This window comes from Bombus pascuorum, chromosome 5 (assembly GCF_905332965.1).
Source record: "Bombus pascuorum chromosome 5, iyBomPasc1.1, whole genome shotgun sequence".
NCBI lineage: Eukaryota > Metazoa > Arthropoda > Insecta > Hymenoptera > Apidae > Bombus > Bombus pascuorum.
In genome coordinates this window covers 3,958,537-3,980,345 of record NC_083492.1, presented here as the reverse complement: position 1 = coordinate 3,980,345, position 21,809 = coordinate 3,958,537, and the positions used below count along the sequence as shown (strand labels likewise).

General features: G+C 34.6%; 1 protein-coding gene across 7 annotated transcripts in view; it reads left to right on the top strand.

Moving 5' to 3' along the window:
- The window catches only part of LOC132906612 (chitin synthase chs-2), a 33,988-nt gene that overhangs the window by 9,923 nt on the left and 2,256 nt on the right, over window positions 1-21,809 (top strand). For 2 of the 7 annotated variants that reach the window (XM_060958931.1, XM_060958929.1), the window contains exons 2-18: window positions 3,737-3,850; window positions 4,314-4,558; window positions 6,813-7,106; window positions 7,521-7,730; window positions 8,016-8,360; window positions 8,840-9,231; window positions 10,637-10,904; window positions 10,998-11,260; window positions 11,672-11,882; window positions 11,963-12,210; window positions 12,367-12,559; window positions 12,724-12,878; window positions 14,303-14,608; window positions 15,602-15,849; window positions 16,422-16,734; window positions 17,554-17,730; window positions 21,539-21,706. In XM_060958931.1, coding sequence (XP_060814914.1) covers window positions 3,738-3,850; window positions 4,314-4,558; window positions 6,813-7,106; window positions 7,521-7,730; window positions 8,016-8,360; window positions 8,840-9,231; window positions 10,637-10,904; window positions 10,998-11,260; window positions 11,672-11,882; window positions 11,963-12,210; window positions 12,367-12,559; window positions 12,724-12,878; window positions 14,303-14,608; window positions 15,602-15,849; window positions 16,422-16,734; window positions 17,554-17,730; window positions 21,539-21,706 — 4,149 coding nt within the window. In that variant the 5' untranslated portion in view covers window position 3,737. Of the gene's footprint in view, window positions 1-3,736; window positions 3,851-4,313; window positions 4,559-6,812; window positions 7,107-7,520; window positions 7,731-8,015; window positions 8,361-8,839; window positions 9,232-10,636; window positions 10,905-10,997; window positions 11,261-11,671; window positions 11,883-11,962; window positions 12,211-12,366; window positions 12,560-12,723; window positions 12,879-13,424; window positions 13,731-14,302; window positions 14,609-15,601; window positions 15,850-16,421; window positions 16,735-17,553; window positions 17,731-18,338; window positions 18,516-21,538; window positions 21,707-21,809 lie in introns of all 7 variants that reach the window. The other 5 variants (XM_060958930.1, XM_060958934.1, XM_060958928.1 and 2 more) reach the window with 5 other exon arrangements.

Here is a 21,809-nt window from a genome sequence, read left to right as displayed (position 1 = left end):
ATTCAAGCACGCGAATTCAGTATTAACCGAGGCGTAATTGTTTCATTCGCGATGAAGATTAATCAACGATCAGCGGTTACTCCTGAGATTACTTAGACAAGAAAGTAGAAGAAGACGGTTAGAAAGACGAGCATCGGTTAAACGGTGGATTGTTAGCCAAATGATAAATTAGAAACGATTCTTCGGGATTGGACGCAACGAGTCCCTATTATTTATATATTACATGATTACGTTGTTAGTAATAAGCATGATTGATCATCGCTGTTAGCTAACTAGGAAATTTGAGATTTCTAGTAGCAAAAGGGAATTTGCGTGACTAATTATTTATTGTTTCTATGTTTGATAAATGTTTCTAAGATTACATTCATTCTACTGTAATTTAGTGACTACAAAAAGATTTAGCACACGGTTGTATTTATGATAGCAGTTATATACTAATCAATTAGATTCAAGTATATTTCGTATTTAATATTTTCTTCTTTAATACTTTGTTATTGGCTATTTTATTCTCACCACTGTAGAATTATAGAGTATGATAATATTAACAAAAAAAAAAAAAAAAAAAAAAAAAGAATAAAGACAAAATCACATTTTTAATGATACTTTTTGAACTTTAACATTTCATTCTTTATCGCGAACAATCATGATTTATCAATATAAAACCTGAATCGTTTAATTATTCCGAATAGAGCACGAAATATTCAAAATTCCATAGCGAGTAGAGGCCTCGTTGAAGCCACAAAAATGACCTTCCACGAGAGCCAGAATGGAATAAAACCAGCATAAAAAGGAGCTCAGGTAATGTTGAAGTCAGACGAAAGCACCGTAGCAACTTACAAAAAACTTTGAAAACCCGATCGTACAATTATCGATCATCGTATCGCCATTATAATTTCAAATCCTTGTCTGATCAGAACGAAACGAATCTCCTTTAACATATGTAACTTTCCTTCGAACTTAAATAACAACCGATCGACTTGTTGATCGAACGTCGATCGACATCCCTGAATCAAGAACCGCGGGAAACAAGCCAGGGAACAAAGGAGGGTGAGGTAGAAAAGAACGTCGAGTCGGTGAACAGAAGATACGTGGAGCCTGGTGAGCGGCGTCGAGGGGGTGAAACCGAGGAACGAACGAATCCGTGACGTGCCTCGAGGGCAGCAACCGACACGGCGAGTTGCAGTGGACGTCCTTGCTATGTTATCTTTCACGGTTCGTTCCCTTTCACTTTCAGTGTCCAGGAACCAGAAAGCCCAGACCTCCACGAACAAAGATACGCCTCCGCCTTCGCGTTGTCCGTGTGAGATCGAAACGCGCCACGAACGATCGCGAGGAGCACGAGCCAGATCTCGTTCTACTCCGCCTCCGACGTTCCACCTACCTTCTTTTCTTTATTCTGCCCTATTTCGCCACTTAATAGCAATTGCCTCTTTTGGCAAAACCGATAATTAGATCTGGAGGAAACGGTACCAGGTAAGGTACACTTGGTAAACGACGTGTGACACGACAGCCGATTTTCCGTGATTCTTCGAGAGTTTCGTAACATATGTCAGGCGATATCTCGATGACGGCGGAACTCAGAATGCAGAAAGAATAGTGTTTCTGTTTGGTGCAATGGATCGAGTGTGAATATGATCTTTGATCGGCCTAGATTTATAATCCTGCGACGATCGTTTCCACTTGGGTCGTGTTCGATAAAATCGTATTTTACCGTTCATTGAGAGATTTCATTTCAACTTTGAAGAAGATACCGGAGATTAATTAATGGGTCATTAACCAGCAGGAAAGATGTTATAAGAAATATTATGTTAACTCTTAACTGTTACGTACTGTATTAGATTTTCCTTACGTCAATCTGAATCTCTAGGAATCCTGTGAAAAATACTTTCGTTTCTGTTAATAAAAGTCTTTTCATTCGTTCATTGCACGCTAGAACTAGCGATCAATAACGCTTGTACCGAAGAGAACGCGAGAAGGAAAGCCAAACTTGACCCACATACTTAATCCAAAAATTCATCGTTTTAAATCCGTAAGATTCGATAAAAAATTGGAAATTGGTCCTTTCGATAGAAATATACGTTATAAGTTTACAAAGATCGAAATTAGTACATTTTTGCAAGAGTTCAATCGCCTGTCTTTTTATGGTATGCGTAACTACTTAATAATTAGCAGACAACGTATGAGTGATACACATTCCATCGAAGTAATAAAGCGGATAGTTGCAGAAACTAGCAACTTCTTATTCCGCTTTCGATGAATCACTAATTAGTTCAACGAGGAGACCCTTTCGCCAGCGTGCTCGTGCATACTGTTCATACAGAGCGATTTTTCTCGCAAAAAACGCAGTTATAGTATAATCGGTATGTAGAATAAAACTCATAAAACATGGCGGGAAGTAAAGAAAGTCGGTTACCTACTGATCCGTTACATACCGTTTATTTCATCGCCCCTTTTTATTTCAATAATATTTGATATTTGATCGGTGAATTTATACGTCGATAAACTACGGAATACTGCGACAATTCGTCTCGTTTCACCGACAATTCCTACTTTTTCCATTTTCCAATCATTATGTGATGCTTACAGCGACGAGGTTCCTTTTCATCGACCAACTTTCTTCTTTAATACGCGTGTTCTACATGCTAGCTTTCTTTATCTTTCCTCTTCTCTATAAGCTTCTTTTCGATATGTATTTTCAGAATTACTTCAAACATTACCAATATAATGTAGTTTTGTACAATACGTATAATATATTTATAAAAGGTGTTATATTTTGTCTTTGATAATCTTATCGAGTTTCTTCTACAGTCTAAAGAATGAAGCGAGACGATCGTTGCGAAATCTAGGAAATAGGGCCGTTGGTGTATTCGCTTGTTTTTGAATTAGCAGTAATATCGTGCGATGAATAATATTCTGAATATTTTCTTACGATCAAAATATTAAGTCATGCGGTTCAAAAAGTAGGATGTAACAATTTGTTCAGCTGTTCGATATAATCGGTAAATATTTGTTCCGAAATGGTTAAGCTTTCTAACATGCAGAAAGCAATTTTTGGTGTACAGTTCGCGCTTCCTGGTTCACTTGTTATTATTCGAAACAATTCAGTGGTTCACGCTTCGTGTGAAATTATTCATAGAGGCGAAGACGTTCAAGATACCAAAGTTAGGTTAGCTTAGAACTTCAACTGACCAGGCGAATAATCATAAATTATATCTCTACTTTCTCTAAATGATAAATGACACTGGGTGACAGTTTAAATAATGCTTCAAATCTATCTTGTCTTTTTAAAATAAAAACATGTTACGAAATCATATATTTAATGTTTTCATTAGGACAAAGTTTTTGCTTCGCAGCGTCTTATAACGCGACGATTAAAATCAATAGCTTTCAATTACGTATACCTCGAATCGTATATCTTTGGTTTGATGATGGATAATTTGTGTATAATTTGTGTATTACGTTTCGTTAAATTTAGATCTTGAATTGTTATTTGTATACAAAAAATAAACTATATTTTTAGTTGGTGGTATTGAAATTTGTGAATTGTTATTTCAGTGGTTTGGCATTTACGAAATGATTGAGAATATATTTATAAGATGTCTACACCGTGAAACTTAAAATTCATTGATCACAATTATTTAACTTGCAAAGTTACAGTTGTTACTTAAGCAAAGTTATATCGTCATTCTTTGTTTCTTTTAAAAGACATTTTGGTAAAAGAAATATTTTTTTACAGAATGTCAAAAAGTCAGCAACAGAATGGAATGATAGGAGGCGGTGGACCGGTCGCTGACACTGACGATTTTTCGGATGGTGAGAGTACTCCATTGACTCAGGACTATGGCGAGAGGTATGTGGCAAATGTGTCCTTAACCAAGCAGCTATGGTATTCGCAAACGTCGCTCGTTTTATTTTTAACGGAGAGAGGAAAAAAGCAAACGAGATTTGCTTTCGTTCTTTGCGTCAGTCGAGCCATTTCGTTTTTCGAGAAAAATCGCAGTTATTGCCTCGATTTAATTCTCTTTTAATGGATATTTATATGAAATTTAGGAGTTGATCCAGGCGACTTTTTTTAATTAGAGTTTAAAACTGTCACGTATAATTGGAATTGAAACTAATAACTAGATCACGAATTTTTATGCGTTTATGGGAAATTCGAAGGTGAAAAGTTAGTTATGTTAATAACAATACGAAACTGCGTAAAAATGTTGTTGAGAAGACAGTCAGAATTAACATATCGGCTCCATCTGTTTTAATTAAGAAGTCGAGTGCAGCTGTTTAATTTAATTATGTCTGTTTGTTTCGTTTTTTAGTCAAAGAACTGTCGTGGAAACGAAAGGATGGGACGTGTTCCGGAATCCACCGCCAAAGATCGATTCTGGTTCGATGGCGAATCAAAGATGCCTCGAGATGACGGTACAGATCACGAAAGTGATCGTCTACCTACTAGTATTTGTGATAGTATTAGGAAGCGGCGTAGTAGCCAAAGGAACAATTCTATTTATGACGTCGCAGTTAAGAGCTAATCGAACGATCGCTTACTGCAACAAGAAATTAGGTGAGTGATAGTCAAACTCTCGTACATATCATCGCTATCGTTAGATATTATTAATTGATTAATTAATAGGACTTTTGACGCCTCTTGTAGCTCTGGGCAATTCGATGTTATTCGTATCTTGACTGGCTTTATCCTATTTTTAAAACCTGCTGTTACATTAGATTAGTGACATAAATTATTGCTTAAATATTCTTTACTTAAATATTTTTTGCAGTAAAATCGATCTTCATTGTCGTTTCATTATTTTCTCGATTTCACTTTCATTTTTACTTTGGTCACAGATACTATCTAGCATGTCCTCTGTCCAGTAATATCGGTCCAATGAAAATAACGCAATAAAGTAATTTAATATATAAAGCTATTAACCCAACATAAAACTAATAAAACTAAAATCTACTCTGCGAATGGTACAGATTTCAAGTTTTAAAACCAAAGCAAGCATCGAAGCTCTTTTTCTCGTATTTCTATATATTTATTCATGCAATAAATGGAATTAAAATAATAGTACTATAAAATGTACCGTTCATACGTTCAAATTCTCATTCGTATTTCCATGCGAATCGAACGCTCGATGACCGCTTTGTAAACTAAATTGCGTTTGTGTAGTGAATTTTCTACAAATTACGCCTGTGTTGAATTCGGTGCTTGATGCAACACGTAATCCGTTCGATGGATGTAATCCAGATTCGTAGTATAATAGCAATACGTTATCTGCGGTTCATTATTACGCGATTTTCCTTTCTTATATTTGATAAGCCAATTAACGTTTGCGAAATGACCGCTTTATAGGATTATACGCTAATCCACTTTGTAGGTCTGTAAGAATACTATAGTGGGGTACAACGTGAAATTAAGTGCCTGCAGGGTATACCTTGCAGACGTTTATGAGCTTAACCCTTATTTGTTCTTTTTATGTAAAATGTAACACGTTTATTTTAACCGTTTGACAGTGTAATAAAACGACGAAGAATTTTAAATGAACGACTTAGAAGATAATCGAAAAGCTTGCTGGAATAAAGGTTCGTAAGGTAAAATAACGAATCGATTAAATCGCGTTAGAAATTTTAATTATAATTTTTCAATATTAGCAACGTTTGGATCGATAATCAGATTTTTACACATTTATAGCAAAATTTGAAGTTGCGAAAATACACAAAATGTACATAATATGAAAAAATATATCAAACGCGTCACTCATGCAAAAACCAAATTGCACTTCTTGAGTTTCAGAACGGTAAAACATTCATGGAAACCGTCGCGGAGTAACGTAAAAAGTGGATCGTGCTCGCAACATAGTTACAACGGAATTTTTTCGCTATGTATAACCGCGGTGCGAGCAAAGGAGAGAAAGTACGTGAAACCAGGTTGAAGTATTACATACGCGAGGCTACCTTCTACAAAATCGTTCGAATCTATATAATAAAAGTTAATTAAAAAAATCTTGCGAACCTAGTACCCTAGTTGCTTTTCTATACGGTGGTTGATAGTTTCTTTTGACGGCAAATTTCGCCGTCGTAGCATGGTATTCGAGGAATTATTCTAGAATGAACGACACGAAAGAACTGAGAGTAATTATATAAGCAAAAATAAGCCATTAGGAAGAATACTGTTATTCTTTTCGAAGTTTTATTTTGGCGAAAATCAAGTTTGAAAATCTGTCGAATGCAGGTGCACTTTTCTGGCTGGCTCCCGATCAAACGCGTTTACTGTTCGATGATAAAGAATGGTTTGCTCTTTGCTTTAAACTTGCTTTTTCAAATAAGAATTTTTGAGCGGTATTAGAAAATTATATTTAACAAATAAAAAAAAAGAACTGTATTAATCTTAATCAATGTTTCAATTTTCATTATTTGTCGTTATTTGTCGCTTTCCCAATCATTACATGCAGATTTTTCTAGGCTTATTTATATTTTTGTATTAAATCTTCAAAGTGTAGAAAATAATTTGAATTCATCGATAACAAGTACTTCTTTATGTTGCGATATTTTGCACCTTTTACTAGTATCTCATTGGCGTAAACCTGCTTTACAAATCGAATATCGATTTTTCTTTTGAATCGAAACGAGTGCATGATTAGTATCTAATTTTGAAACGATGTCATGATGACATGCTGATAACAGTTATACTGATAATTTATGTAATATGAAAAAGTGGGCTTTCTTCTTCCTGTTCTGTTTTCAGATAAGCTTTGAGAACATATTTGTTGTTTCGTGAATCCAATTTCAGAAGACGTATTTCTTCCTCTCTGTTACAGGCCGCGATAGGCAATGGTCAGTAACGTTACCAGAAGAGGAGAGGATAGCGTGGATCTGGTGCATCATAATCGCGTTCGCGGTGCCAGAATTCGGCACGTTAATCCGCAGCACTAGGATATGTATTTTCAAATCGTGGAAGAAACCACCGGCTTCTCACTTCCTTCTTGTCTTTCTCATGGAGACATTCCACGTGACCGGTCTGGCTCTGATGTTTATGGCAGTACTTCCTGAATTGGACGTGGTTAAAGGTGCGATGCTGACGAACTGCGTGTGCTTCGTACCTGGTTTACTAGGTAAGATACGCCATGTTTCACAACATGTTTTGAACTTCAATTTTTAACGCGTTTCTCTTTACGTTTTACGTCGGAACTGGTAGAACAGCATGTTTGTTACGTAATTAGCGGAACGAGGTCGATTTGACCGAAAGATGCAAGAGAAAGGTGAATTATGTATTTGCATTAATACTAGAAATACCAGACTGATAGAAATCTAACATGTACTTAATCGTGATTTTACATAGAAATTTATTTTCCAACATTTTTGGGAAATTTGATAGTATTACGAAGCTTTAAGAATTATTTATGAGCCCTTGGGATTTTAAGAGCTCCGAGAGTTCTTCGTTAAAAGAAGACATCACGAAGTTCGATTTATCGATAACGAGGGAACTTGTACTGGATTAAGACGAAGATTTCTTTCGATTGTTCAAGGACTGCTCTCTCGCAATAAGAACAAAGACGAGTCGAAGAGATTTGTTTTGGTGCTGATAGATATTGCCGCGCTCGCTGCTCAAGGAACAAGTTTCTTCCTCTGGCCTTTGCTGGATAGTTCTCGACCCTCGTTATGGCTCATACCACCATCTTTATTCCTAGTTTCGTGCGGCTGGTGGGAAAATTATGTTTCGACACAGAGTCCGATCGGTAAGTATTACGATATCGATGAGACACCATTAAGAAGAAACTGTTATCGAGTGTTAAAGAAAAACAGAATTTATTCAATTTATTCAGGTATTATTCAGTATTTTTTTAATGTTATAATCGATATCAAGTCATTGATCTGAATCAACCCTTCCTGCTTAATTCTATTCAAATATTACTACAAATAATATATTTATTATTATTATACTTAATTATTATAAATTATATATTATAATAATAAAAAGAAGATATTCCAATATTCAGGATAATTGTAATCTTCCTTGTTAGGATTTGTTCGAGCTCTGGGAAGGGTGAAGAAAGAAATGCGGTTGACGAGATACTTCACTTATATGTTCATCTCGGTTTGGAAGATCCTGGCATTTTTCATTAGCACCTTGTTGATACTCCACGTCAAAGGCGAAACAGTTGGCCATTTGTTCACGATGTTGAGTGACGCTTTCGGAAGCCATGATATCATGGCATGGACACAACGGGCTGAAGCCATTGATAAAATCACCGATGTCGCTGATATTTTGGAAATTGGCGACACAGTACCTGTACCAGGAAGCGTAGATACCCCTATATACGTTCTACTGCTGCAAATATTTGGTGCTTACTTCACATACATATTTGGTAAGTATTTGTATTTTCTTTATTATATTTTTACCTCCAACTAGATTAAATAATTTTTTAAATACCAAACTAGGCTATGTATCTAGACTATGAATATTTATAAAACTTACAGTTTTGCAAAGGCAACGTTGGCAAAGGCATTAAAAAAGAATTGTTATTAAAGACAAGTTATTTAAATTAGAAAGTTTTATAACAAAATCATGACATGGAACATGATATTATGGCAATCAATATTTCCCAAACATTCATCAACATTGTGTGATTAAAATACATATTTAATTTGCAAATCGGACGAAGAGTCCGATATAAAGTTTGCCAATTTGATTTGATTGACACATCCACTTATTGGATTTTTAAACATTGGTCGCCTGAAAAAAGGAAAAACGAAAAATACAATTTATTACGTTTTTCCCTATTTACATGTTGAAAAAAAAGTAGAAGAAGAGAACGGAAAATGAATGGTATTTCGCTTGTTTCAGGTAAATTCGCGTGCAAAATTCTGATACAGGGATTCAGTTATGCTTTCCCGGTAAATCTAACAATTCCAGTGTCAATCTCTTTATTGATTGCTGCTTGTGGCTTGAGGAACACCGATCCTTGCATATTTCAAGGAACGATTCCGGATTATCTTTTCTACGAGTCACCGCCAACCCATTTCATCAATGATTTCGTGTCGAAACAATATGCTTGGGTATGGTTGTTGTGGTTGCTGTCGCAAACTTGGATTACTTTGCACGTTTGGACACCGAAATGCGAGCGTCTCGCCGCTACAGAGAAATTGTTCGTCGTTCCTATGTATAATTCTCTGTTAATCGATCAATCGATGGGTCTAAACCGAAAGAGGGACGACCAACCGGAAGTGAAAGTCGAGGTAATTTACTATAAAACAATTTCAAGCCTAGTGGCATGGCAAAATTTTTACTTGTCTTCTTTAAGCAACGTTTTATATTAACTTTTTACAAAGTTATGCCCTGAGTAGATATCAAATGTACTTCCCAGTTAGGCGATTATGAAACTTTTATGCAGATTTAAGAAAACAGAGTTCTTTAAAATATTAAAAGGCCATAATTAAAACCTCCAACGTAATTTTACTCGCCGCCATTCTATCTTATACACTGTTTTTATGAAAAACCCGGCATTTTCTTATTTCTATTATTCTTTCTCTGTTAATACTAACTATAAAGCTACATTTTGTTTTGAAAAAATTAATTTTAAATCTTATATGATCCCTTGTCTATAGTTAAGGATAAAAAGATTTTTTAACACTTGCAATGAGTGTATAGAAAACCATAAAAATCTTGTGTACAGTATTTCCAGTGCTTTTCACGAGTTTTCATCACCATTAGATTCTATATTTGATTGGTTTTAATTTCTTAAAGGAAATCCCTTGTCTCAACGCTTAATGTCTCTTCATTCACAGAGAGAGCCACTAAGTAACTAGTATACTTTTACCTCTTTAGTTTGTCTTTATTTGAAACAGTTTTTCATCCGTCATAATCCTTAAAGAAATGTTCAATCTTTTAAAATTAAAACCGTATGCTTCTTTTTAGTCTCATTAAAAATAAGAATGAAGTCAACGGAGTAAAAGTATCCTGGTATAAATACAATTTAACAATTTTTATAATCGTAAAATAGGAGCAAGTATAAATATCCAATATATTCGGCACTTTAAAATAAAGAACGCGCTAAACGAGATCCGTCTTCTTATTATTCATGGGTCGACTGTCAAGCTTTATCGCGAAGAAGTGTTTCTTAATTAAAAGAATACCAAGAAAGATAGAAGGATACATTGACGGAAAAGATTTGATAGGGAAAATCGATTTAATAAAAATAAAATTCGTACAAAAAATAGAATTCAAATAAATTCACGCATAATAAAAATATTAATCGTAATAACAGTATTAGTCATAATGATAGTTTCGTATTCACCAAATCTCTTTCTTCGAACAAGAAAATATGTTAAGTGCTAAAATAAGGTTCCAGGTTAACATAAATAATTCCACTTTATTCGTTGTTTTGAATCATAATGCTGCTTTCAACAACATTTTGTGTTGTCTTGTTGGCGGAAATATTATGAGGAGCTTATTGAGATGCTTTTGTTTCGAAACGTGCAGAATTAAATTAATCCGCTAAAAGTTTCTAATGCAAGTCTTGTATTTAAAAGAAATATATATATATCTTTTTTACGCATAGCAAGACAAAGTTTTCTATAGGCTCGATTGTTATCGGAGGCACGGTCGTTTATATAAAAATATAAGAATTGTATTTTCGGGTAGGATCTGGCAGAAATAGAGAAAGAAAAGGGAGACGGAGATTATGAGACCATATACGAACAGACGGATGGCACGACTACACCTCCATCAGCTGTAAAGAGCAGCGATCACGTAACAAGAATATACGCCTGCGCGACTATGTGGCACGAGAACAAGGAGGAAATGATGGAATTTTTGAAAAGTATCTTACGTTTGGACGAGGACCAGTGTGCTAGACGTGTAGCCCAAAAGTACTTGAAGGTTGTCGATCCGGACTACTATGAATTCGAAAGTAGGTATCCATGTGCGCTTTCTGATGTTAGCGTTGTAGTCTGCAAGATCTCGATCGTTCAAGCACGTTGAGAGACGTTGTTTATTCTTTCAGCTCACATCTTTTTCGATGATGCGTTCGAGTTATCGGATCACGATGAGAACGAACAGCAAGTGAATAGATTCGTAAAATTGTTGGTGGGCACTCTAGATGAGGCAGCGTCGGACGTTCATCAAACACGGATGCACGTCAGAGCACCGAAGAAGTATCCGACGCCTTACGGTGGCCGATTAGTCTGGACTCTTCCTGGAAAAACGAAGATGATCGCACATTTGAAGGACAAGAGCAAGATTCGTCACCGAAAACGTTGGAGCCAGGTAGGAATTAAAGTCGAATGAAGTTTTAAACGAATTTCTTTGCTTTGAAATTCCCATACAACTTTGAAGCTTTAATATTTTTCAAGAATTTATGACTAAGAAATCTTATAGTAGAAGATCCATTAATAATATCAGAGATGCATAGTTTTTAAAATGAATGAAATTCCAGTAATTCTAATGGAGCCTGATATTTTACAATCTATTAGTATCTCTAGAAACGTATAGTATTGAGAAGCAGTCGGAAGCAAGTGATAGTTTTAATAATTACAAAGCAATTTGTAAAAAATTTTGATTAAAAGTATACACAGTACTCAATAGTAATTCAGAATACTCATAACCATTGTAGTTCGTACCAATTACTCGTAGTAGTTAAAATTCATTTATATTTTTAAATTTTTCACATCATTCCAGGTTATGTACATGTATTATTTATTGGGACATCGTTTAATGGAATTGCCAATTAGCGTAGATCGTAAGGAGGTGATCGCAGAAAACACTTACTTATTAACTCTTGATGGTGATATCGATTTTCAACCAGCCGCTGTGAAACTGCTCGTGGATTTGATGAAGAAGAATAAAAATCTTGGCGCAGCCTGTGGTCGTATTCATCCAGTCGGTTCAGGTAATCTTCGTCGAACAACTTTCAACCTACGACAGATTTTAGTAATAAAGTTTTATGTACAACTTTTTTTATGATATTAGGTCCTATGGTTTGGTATCAGATGTTCGAGTACGCTATCGGACATTGGCTGCAAAAAGCAACTGAGCATATGATCGGCTGTGTACTTTGTAGTCCTGGTTGCTTCTCGTTGTTCAGAGGAAAAGCTTTGATGGACGATAACGTGATGAAGAAATACACAACGAGATCCGACGAAGCTAGACATTACGTTCAATACGATCAAGGAGAGGATCGATGGCTTTGTACGCTTCTTTTGCAACGTGGGTACAGGGTAAGTATCCAGAGAAGTTTCCGAAATTATTATTACTTAATCTAGATACTAAATTTATACAGGAGGACAGTGATTAAAGTCTTTATTCAAGTTCAATATTTGATGAAATATTCTATGATGTCATTTATTCACATTCTTCACCGTTTAATCTTATAGGTAGAATATTCAGCAGCCAGCGATGCTTACACTCACGCACCCGAAGGTTTCAACGAGTTTTACAATCAGCGGCGTCGATGGGTACCATCTACCATTGCCAATATCATGGATCTTCTGATGGACGCAAAACGAACGATTAAGATCAACGATAACATTTCTCTTCCTTACATCTCTTATCAAATCCTACTCATGGGTCAGTCAAACTCTCGTTCTATTTTTATTTCTCTATTAATTAATTGCCTGTCTCGGCACTGAAACTTCCATGTAATTTCTATAATCCCATTATATTAATTTCATTCTTCGTGCTCTGAGATTTCTCAATTATGAATTAAAAAGTTGTCTAAATCCTTCTTGCAGGTGGAACCATTTTAGGACCAGGCACGATTTTCCTTATGTTGGTCGGTGCTTTCGTCGCAGCTTTCAAGATCGATAATTGGACCAGCTTCTACTATAATATTATTCCTATTCTATTCTTCATGCTTGTATGTTTCACTTGTAAAGCGAGCATTCAGGTAAATCCACTTATAATTAATACTTGTTATACGTGCTTATCGTAAACGAAGAACACAGGAAAAGGACATGATAAAAACAATTTGAAAATTCAACAGTTAATCCTACGTTATCAAAATTGTCTCTTTAATTCGTTATGAGATCACGTACAATGGCTATAAATGTCATTTGTACACCTTGGTATTTATAATAGCATTTGCGTGCTAGTTAATTACGTCCAAGTATGTCAAATTTCGTATCACTTAGTAATATTTTCATATGATTACGAATGATCGATGGAGATAAACTAAACATGGAGACTACAAAAAGAAAAAGAATATATATGTAGAATCTGATAAACAAGTTCTTCATTGAAAAATGAGAACGTGTGTAAATATCTTTTATTGCCACCGTATTTTCAGAGAACTTGAGAAGTTGTCGAGATCTTGGTGAGATTAAGAGATCAGTGATAAAGTGATCTGTCATGTTCCTTCTACCTGCTCTTCAAATATTTGTCGCTTTGATTGTTCTTGCAATTCTTTTTTTTTTTTCGTGTTGTTGTCTTTCAGCTTCTGTGCGCGCAGATATTGTCGACAGGATACGCGATGATAATGATGGCTGTGATCGTAGGTACGGCCCTCCAACTTGGGGAGGATGGTATCGGTTCACCTTCCGCGATATTCTTAATATCATTATCCAGCTCCTTTTTCATAGCCGCCTGTTTACATCCTCAAGAGTTTTGGTGTATCGTTCCTGGCATAATATACCTCCTTTCAATCCCTTCGATGTACCTTCTTTTGATCCTTTACTCGATTATAAACTTGAACGTCGTCTCGTGGGGAACTCGTGAGGTCCAAGTGAAAAAAACCAAAAAGGTTCGTTCCTTTGTATTGGCTTTACCGGACAATTTCTTTTTTCTTTCTTCCCCTTGTTCAACTAACTGGACAGTATTTGGTTAGATCATGTTTGTCAATTTTGAGGGATTGTACATATACCATTATTCTATAAAACCATCGGAAACATGTGGTGGTGGTAAATCAAAATGGCAAATGCTTTTAGACAATTTCACGCGAGCTACGAGCTTTTTTGTCTGCATGTGTACGTTCTAACTCGTTTATAATGACTGAGAGTGACATTATGTTGAGGATACGAGAATTTTAATTCAAGAATTCGATATTTAACACTTTTAGAACTGAACGTTTCGTAGCCAGTTGGAAAAAGATTCGTTCGTCAATTATTAGTAGCAATATATAATAAATGGAAAAAATAGTATACGTACAAACGTATAGCGTAAAAAAATTATTATGCCTAAGATTAGTATGAATTAGATTCAGAAAAGTTACCCCAATATCCTCAACGTATTACCACTATTTTATACAAGATCAAACAAAAATTGGTTTACACGCGTGAGCATCGATAACTGCTAATAATAACAACGGTGTGCCAGGTTTTCGTGGCGGCGATAATAAGTACTCTGTACGGCATGGTGATGATCGCCGTGATCGTTGGGACTGCGATTAACATCGTTCAGGACGGGATAATGTCGCCATCCGCGATGTTCCTATTTTTAGTAATATCTCAGATGATAATAACTGCACTATTGCACCCCGAAGAAATGTATTGCTTATTATACAGCATCATATACTTCATCACCGTCCCATCGATGTACGTGTTGCTTATTTTTTATTCGATCTGTAATCTGAACAACATCACATGGGGTACGAGAGAGGTGAAGACTAAGAAAACTGCTGCGGTAATTATCAGCTCAATCTTAATTGAATAATCGACTCTACTTTTAATCGTGCTCTTCTTTTCTGTTATTTTATTAAATACCATTAATAATTATGCACCTTGAAGCAAACAGAAATTAGACTTATCTAACTTATCAAGCTTTAACAAAATCCATTTGAAAATTATTGACTCATAATAGTGATTCCTGTCACAAGAATTAAATTATCAAATTCAAATCCGCCACTATGTCAGTATAACTGACATCTATATTACGGCTAAATCTCACTATTAGATCTATGTATTTGACGTAGATATATACGGCAATAGAGTAAACTGCGCGAGTAAATCCACTTAATTCGACTAAACTATGTAAATGCACTACATTGGGTGGGGATGCTCAGTATTGCTCAGGTGGGATTACAAAATTAGATTCTGCAAGAACAGTTTCTATCGAGAAACTATTCAAGAAGTTATATAGAAACAGGGAAGAAACAATTTAATTTGTACAACGTTCGAAGCATTTTATCGATTTCGATTTTTCAAATGGACGACGTAAATGCTTCTTTTCTTTTCTTCTAAAAATAAATTAATTTTAAATTTTAAAAAGATTTATTTGAAGCATGTGTTTTTAATTTGCGCGGACGTATAATACTATAGATCATTGTCTTCTTCAGAACTTATATCAAGCTCTCTCTCTCTCAATAATTTTTCTATTCATACATTAATAATTCAGGAGTGAAAAGCAACATGAGCGAAAAGTATTTGAATTTCCAATGAACGTTCGACTGAAAAATTTGTTTCAAGGTGTAATGCTTTCTAGTATTTCATATTACGTTTGTAGATATAATCATAACTAATAAATTAATAACAAGCAATTAATAATTTTTTAATACATTTGCTACTGTCTCATATATTTCTTTAGAAACAGTATTTACTATAATAGCGTTTATGTATTTACATTTTATGTATATGATCAAAATTAAAATACGTTACATATTTCTCGCTGAATCGATAGGAACTTGAACAAGAGAAAAAGGAAGCCGAGGAAGCAAAACGGAAAGCGAAGCAGAAATCTCTGTTAGGGTTTCTTCAAAGTGGTGTAGGTTCGAACGACGATGAAGAAGGATCGATAGAAATTTCTTTGTCAGGATTGTTCAAGTGCATGTTCTGCACTCATGGACAGACCTCGAATGAGAAACAGCAATTAGTCGCTATTGCTGAATCTTTGGAGCAAGTTAGCAAACGCTTGGAAGTTATCGAAAGGTTCTTTGATTTTATATTATTCTAAAAATATTTTACACTGTACGCTTTATAAATTCAAATGTTTATTGACTTGGTCGATTATTTCAACGCAAAACTTTACAAATCTGTTAATATTCTTTTATTTTTTATTTATTGCCTTCCTATAACCATAACAGTAGTAATTAAATTTCCATAATATCTATTAACATGCAAAACTAAACAATCAATTTCAATTTATACGACGAGTTGAAATGAATTTTTAATGAAATTTCAAATGAGATCTCTCGAATGATCTATGATTATGGCTTATTATGATTTATTTTACATAATCCTTGTCATCTGGTCTAAATATAATCTATTATACTAAACTAAATATAATATCACTAGCATGATGCTGAATTAGACGTAACAAAAAGTCGTACAAAATGCATTTTTTTTTTTTTTTTTTTGCGTTTTCTGAATCGAAAATTTCAGAGCTGAAGCCGGAAGTATCTTTTAACAAAGCAAAGCTTCCCTAATTCTAAATAATGAAATCTGTGAAGTAATTCCGACGATTATATTCAACTTGAATTTAATATAAATCCATTTATCAGAGCCGTGGATCCTCATGGGGTGACGAGTCGACGTCGTGCATCCTCCGTGGGTTCTCGAACAGCCGATCATTTAGGGGCCATTGGCGAAGATCCAGCAGAGGATCAGGATTGTCATAGTGAAGCTGAAACGGTGACTAGTCAGAATACGGAAGGGAATCGCGAAGCTAACAACTTCCTAAGCAGACCTTACTGGCTGAGCGACGAAGGACTCAAAAAAGGTGAAATCGATGTCCTGTCGCTGCAGGAGGAATTATTTTGGAAGGATCTTCTGGAGAAGTATCTGTATCCTATAGACGAGGACAAGGCAGAAAAGGTAAGAAGTTTTAATCAAACTGTAGTCATTTGTCTTTTTTTATTTCTTAAAATTTCTTAAAATTTGAGAAGAATTTTTGTCTATCTTTTCTTTCTTCTATACTTGAGTTAAATTTATATTTTTTGTAATTTTGAAAAACTTCCTATTCTAAAATTTTGTTCAATGTTTAGAGTAATTGTTTTGGATAAAAAATAAAGTTTTCGAAGTGCTTATTTTGCGTAGGACTTACAAATTATTTATGAAATCGTAGTATTTGTTATTTTATCATTTATATATATATATCGTTATCAGTCAAGTTTTTAGTATTATTTGTTAATTGAATATGTATAACCAGCGTCGAGGATGTTGCTCGATCGTAGAACAATTAATTCTGTTTTATTTATTTCAGTATCTCTCGTGTAAAATCCAACGAATTCAAAATAGATTAAAAAAGATAGATATTATTTGGAAATTGCGAAGTATAAAACTAAAAAGTTCCGTAAAATATTTGAATCAAATAACTTTGCGAATAACGGAATGAAAATAACTGTTTCAACATTTTTTTAAATTTCTTAATCGATTGTTTTTACAGTATTTTTAATTGTTATTTCACATAGTATATACATTAACGTTACTAAGATTTTCAAAAATTTTGGAACTTTACAAGATTAAGATAAAAAAAAAAGAATAGTTTGCAACAAAATCTAAAGAATCTAAAGAAATCTTACTGGAAATAACTGAAAGATTAAACGATTAATAATTGTATGTACGAAATAACGGTTGTTTAAATTTGTCAATAATCGAAGAATATAAATAATCGATCCATGCTACTTGCGTCAGGCACGAATCGCCAAAGATCTAAAGGACCTACGTGACCAGAGCGTTTTCGCGTTTTTCATGATGAACGCCCTCTTCGTCCTGATCGTCTTTCTGCTGCAATTAAACAAAGATTTGTTGCACGTGAAGTGGCCCTTTGGTATCAAGACGAACATCACCTATGATGATCACTCCCAGGAGGTAAAGACCGCTCCGTCCACGTCGTGTTGTCCTGCTTCTTAAATCATATCCCCTTTCCCCTAAAACAGCAAACAAACAAAAAATAATATAGATAATTAGTAAGGTCTATCCCACGAGCCATATAGCCGTTTTATTAATTCTTTGTTTAGCTTCTTGTAGCAAAACATTTCAAATGCTAAAAGCGTATACTTTACCCAAAATACTAGATTCAAGCAATTAAAGATATATCAGTCGAAAACACAAATGAAAGGATTGTCATATATAACAATAAATATCATAATGGAAAAAAATATTTTCGTAAAACCACAGGAAAAAGTAAAAAAGAAAGGTAATTTAAAAGTATACAAAATTTATGCACGATGATTCAAGTTAAGCATTCAAATTGTTTTGCAGCAAAAACTCGTAGTAGCGATTTTTATATTTTTCCTTATCGCTTGTTAAGAAGCTTTTTAGAGGATGAGAGTGTGCTTGAAGACCTAAACGATCACGGATAGGAACCTCCCTCGAAAGGAGCCGATGGATCAACGATCGACCGGACGGAGCGTATTTTTCTTCATATCTTTGCTAATCTATGCTTTTTCTTTTTTTTCTTCTCTGGTCCACGACAGACTCGCATTGCCGCCGACCTAATTGAGCTGCGGAACAAGAGCGTGTTCGCGTTTTTTATGTTCAATGCGTTGTTCGTTCTGATCGTATTCTTGCTCCAGCTGAACAAAGATCAGCTGCACGTTGTCTGGCCACTCGGCGTCAAGACGAATATCACCTTCATCGAAGAGACCTCGGAGGTATCTGGTAGTGTTCTAAACGAAAAACAGAGATGCTGTCTCACTGATGCCTCGGGAGACTAACACATCCGTGTGCTCCGTTGCTCGTATTTTATCTTTTCTGTTTTTTCTCCATTTTCTTTCTTCTCGTTTTATTCCTACGTTTCCACTTTTCTGACGATGACGTTTAAATTAGGGGTCTCTATTTTACGCGTGTTTAAATATACGAATACGAGTGCAGTTAAATTATTTACAATACACGTAGTTTTTAATACCCATACATTTTCCTGTTTTAATCTGTGTAGTTTTTAGTATACACATACGCGTATATTAAAAATTAAAACACGAATATATTAATTACATGTGTGACTTTGATACATGTTCAAAATCTTCAATTTACATTCGTCGTTATTTGTCGACTTGATAGCGGCAATGAGTCAGAATGGAACAATTTTGCGCGAGGACGGAGTCATGTAGAGGAAGAAGAGAAAGGGTCGATTGGATCGTCAGATTGAAATTCGAGCGTGGATCCTTCGTTTTTTAGAATGATTGTTTCATTCTCATTTCAGAGATACCTTTTTTTTAAGTGTAATTTTAGATACGTTTAGAATGAAAGTTTAGAGCTTCTATTTAGTTCAAATAGAATCGAGCTTGCGGTTGCGATACTTTTAATATTTCTCCTTTGCCTTCTCTAGTTTAGATTTCAGGAATAGAGTATTTACTTCGTGAGCTGCTTCTTTTGTCAATTTAGATATTTAGCAATTTCTGCTTTCATTATTCACATATGATCGATTTAATATTTTTCATCGCTCTAAAATTAAACACTTATTTAATGAAAAATTGGAATAAAACAAAATATTTGTATTCAGTATTTATAATTAAATTCAATTCCTGTCTAAAAATTCTTATTTCTTTTTAAAAATTACAATTTTCCTTGATCTGAATTCAACTCAGTCTAATTGAAATTCAAGCGGTGAAATTGCCTGAATGAATTCTGCGTTCAAGAAACGTAGAAACAAATTTCGTATCCAAGAAATATAAAAATGAATTTTCATTTTTTCTCGAAGAGGAATAAAGAAATTGCTAAAAATCATAAAAAAACGATATAACTAGTATACAGAGAAAGGGATCGCAGTTCAATAATGAGCATCGGAGCACGCTGGAAATGGTATACCCGGTGATAATGTTGCACTTGCTGGGACATGTCTGTGTTTTGTCAATAACGTGGATCATGAGCACGTGGCGAGTTACCATTAACATGTTTGCACAGGTACTCCCGAAGCGTATGGAAAAGCTGGGGGCACTATCAATCAACTGACTCGAAACTAGTTAGCTAAGTCACAAATAACATCGATGCCTTGTTATTTCAAATCCTATTATCCTTCCTCGTTATGTGTACGTCTACTTTCTTTTAGTATCCGTAAAAAGTAAAACGATATGGTGGCCATGGAGCGTGATCACTCAGATCACTCGCACCATCAAGTTTCCACCTTGACTAACATCGACATTCTTCTTGATTAACGTTGTCGAGGTTCAGAGAACAAATGTAAAGTCACACGTTACTTTAATTTTGAATATTAATAGATTACATGCGTATAATTGTGTAAATCATATTAGAAAATTAAATCGAAAAGAATTCGAATAAGTAACGCGTTGAATAGAAACAATATTTTTGAATTTAAGTAACACTCGAATATTATCTTTTATTCAATTGAATAAAATTTCTGTAATTTTCATAATTATTTTTTCGAAGTTCTCTTAGCTTCTGCACACCTTTTGGCTCTCTCGTGATTGTTTACTTTCCCAAGGCTCGAGTTAGAAGTTTTGTTTCCTATTTTTCAATGAACAATAGCACGTGCACGATTTGTGGGTCACGAAAGAGTCGAAAAAGCACCTTTGAACATGTCTCATTTTTTTCCGCTCACCTGGTTCAATACGAACGGGGGAGAAATTGTTAAGCAGATTTTCACGTTTTTCTATGTGTCTAATTTTGATAACGCACTGCTAGGTATGGCAGCAGAGGAGCACCACTAACGAGTTACCGTCAATGTAACTAAACGGTGGCTTATATGTGTATACATATGTGTCTCGAAAAATGATTTTTAAATTGTATTTATCGCGGTGATCCTGATCGTACGAACGAATAGCTGACATAAAAATGATTGAAAAATGGAACGATAGAAATTTTCCAATTAGTACCTCCACAAATTTTCCAATAAATATTTTTCAACGCTATTTAACAGAAATATTCGTTGAAATTAGGATTAAAAAATTGGAAAACGCGACAGAGTTTTCATTAAGCACTTGCTTCCTAACAGCTATCGCTATGTACGTTCAGGAAATTAATAATTGTTATTTCATTACGAATTACCAGTCATAATTACATTTTGTATTTTACCGTATAAGTGGCTGAAAAATGTGTGGAGGCCTGAGAATCATAGAGTTATACGTTAATCCCGCTATTTTGCATTAAAATAGTGCTCTGTGTTTATTATTAGAAAAGACTCATTATGCTTCATCGAGTCGTGAAAACTTATCGCAGCAAAGAATAAAGTTATAATTAGATTGTGGATGTTCGTGCACGTTTAAATTTGTGTGAACGTCATTAAAAAAAAATAGAAATTAAATAGAAATTTCTTTCGTCCTTTCAATATTATAAACACGCTTATGATATTATAAGTAGCCTTATTTGGATGTTTCGTGTATTCTTGGATATTATGTTTATTCTGTACATTATTGTTTATTTAAATTACCCATAGATGCATAAAAATCCTCGATTTAAATGTAACTTAATTATATAAGAATCCTTAAGAATCGGGAATGTGTGATTAAATCCAAATTTCCAAAATCTTGATTTACATCACTATGATTTTTAGTTCGCTATACATATATTCGTAATGAGGTAACAACGAAATACACATTAATGAAAATTATAACAAATGTGAATCGTTTTATGTGTTCTCTGTTTGCGACTTTATTTATATTTTGGCTTGTATTACGATTAATTTATTAATTTCTTCTCTAACAATGAACGTATTTCGTAGGTACACATTACGAAGGAGTACCTACAACTCGAGCCTATCGGTTTGGTGTTCGTGTTCTTCTTCGCATTGATATTAGTTATTCAATTCACCGCGATGCTGTTCCATCGATTTGGCACGTTCGCTCATATTCTAGCCAGCACCAGCTTAGATTGGTACTGCTGCAAGAAGGTGAGTGTTATCTACAACTGTCGGTGATAAAATTTTACTACAATTAGTTAGTATCAAAGATTTTCATTGTTCACATTATTCACGTCATTCTTTCCTATTAGTA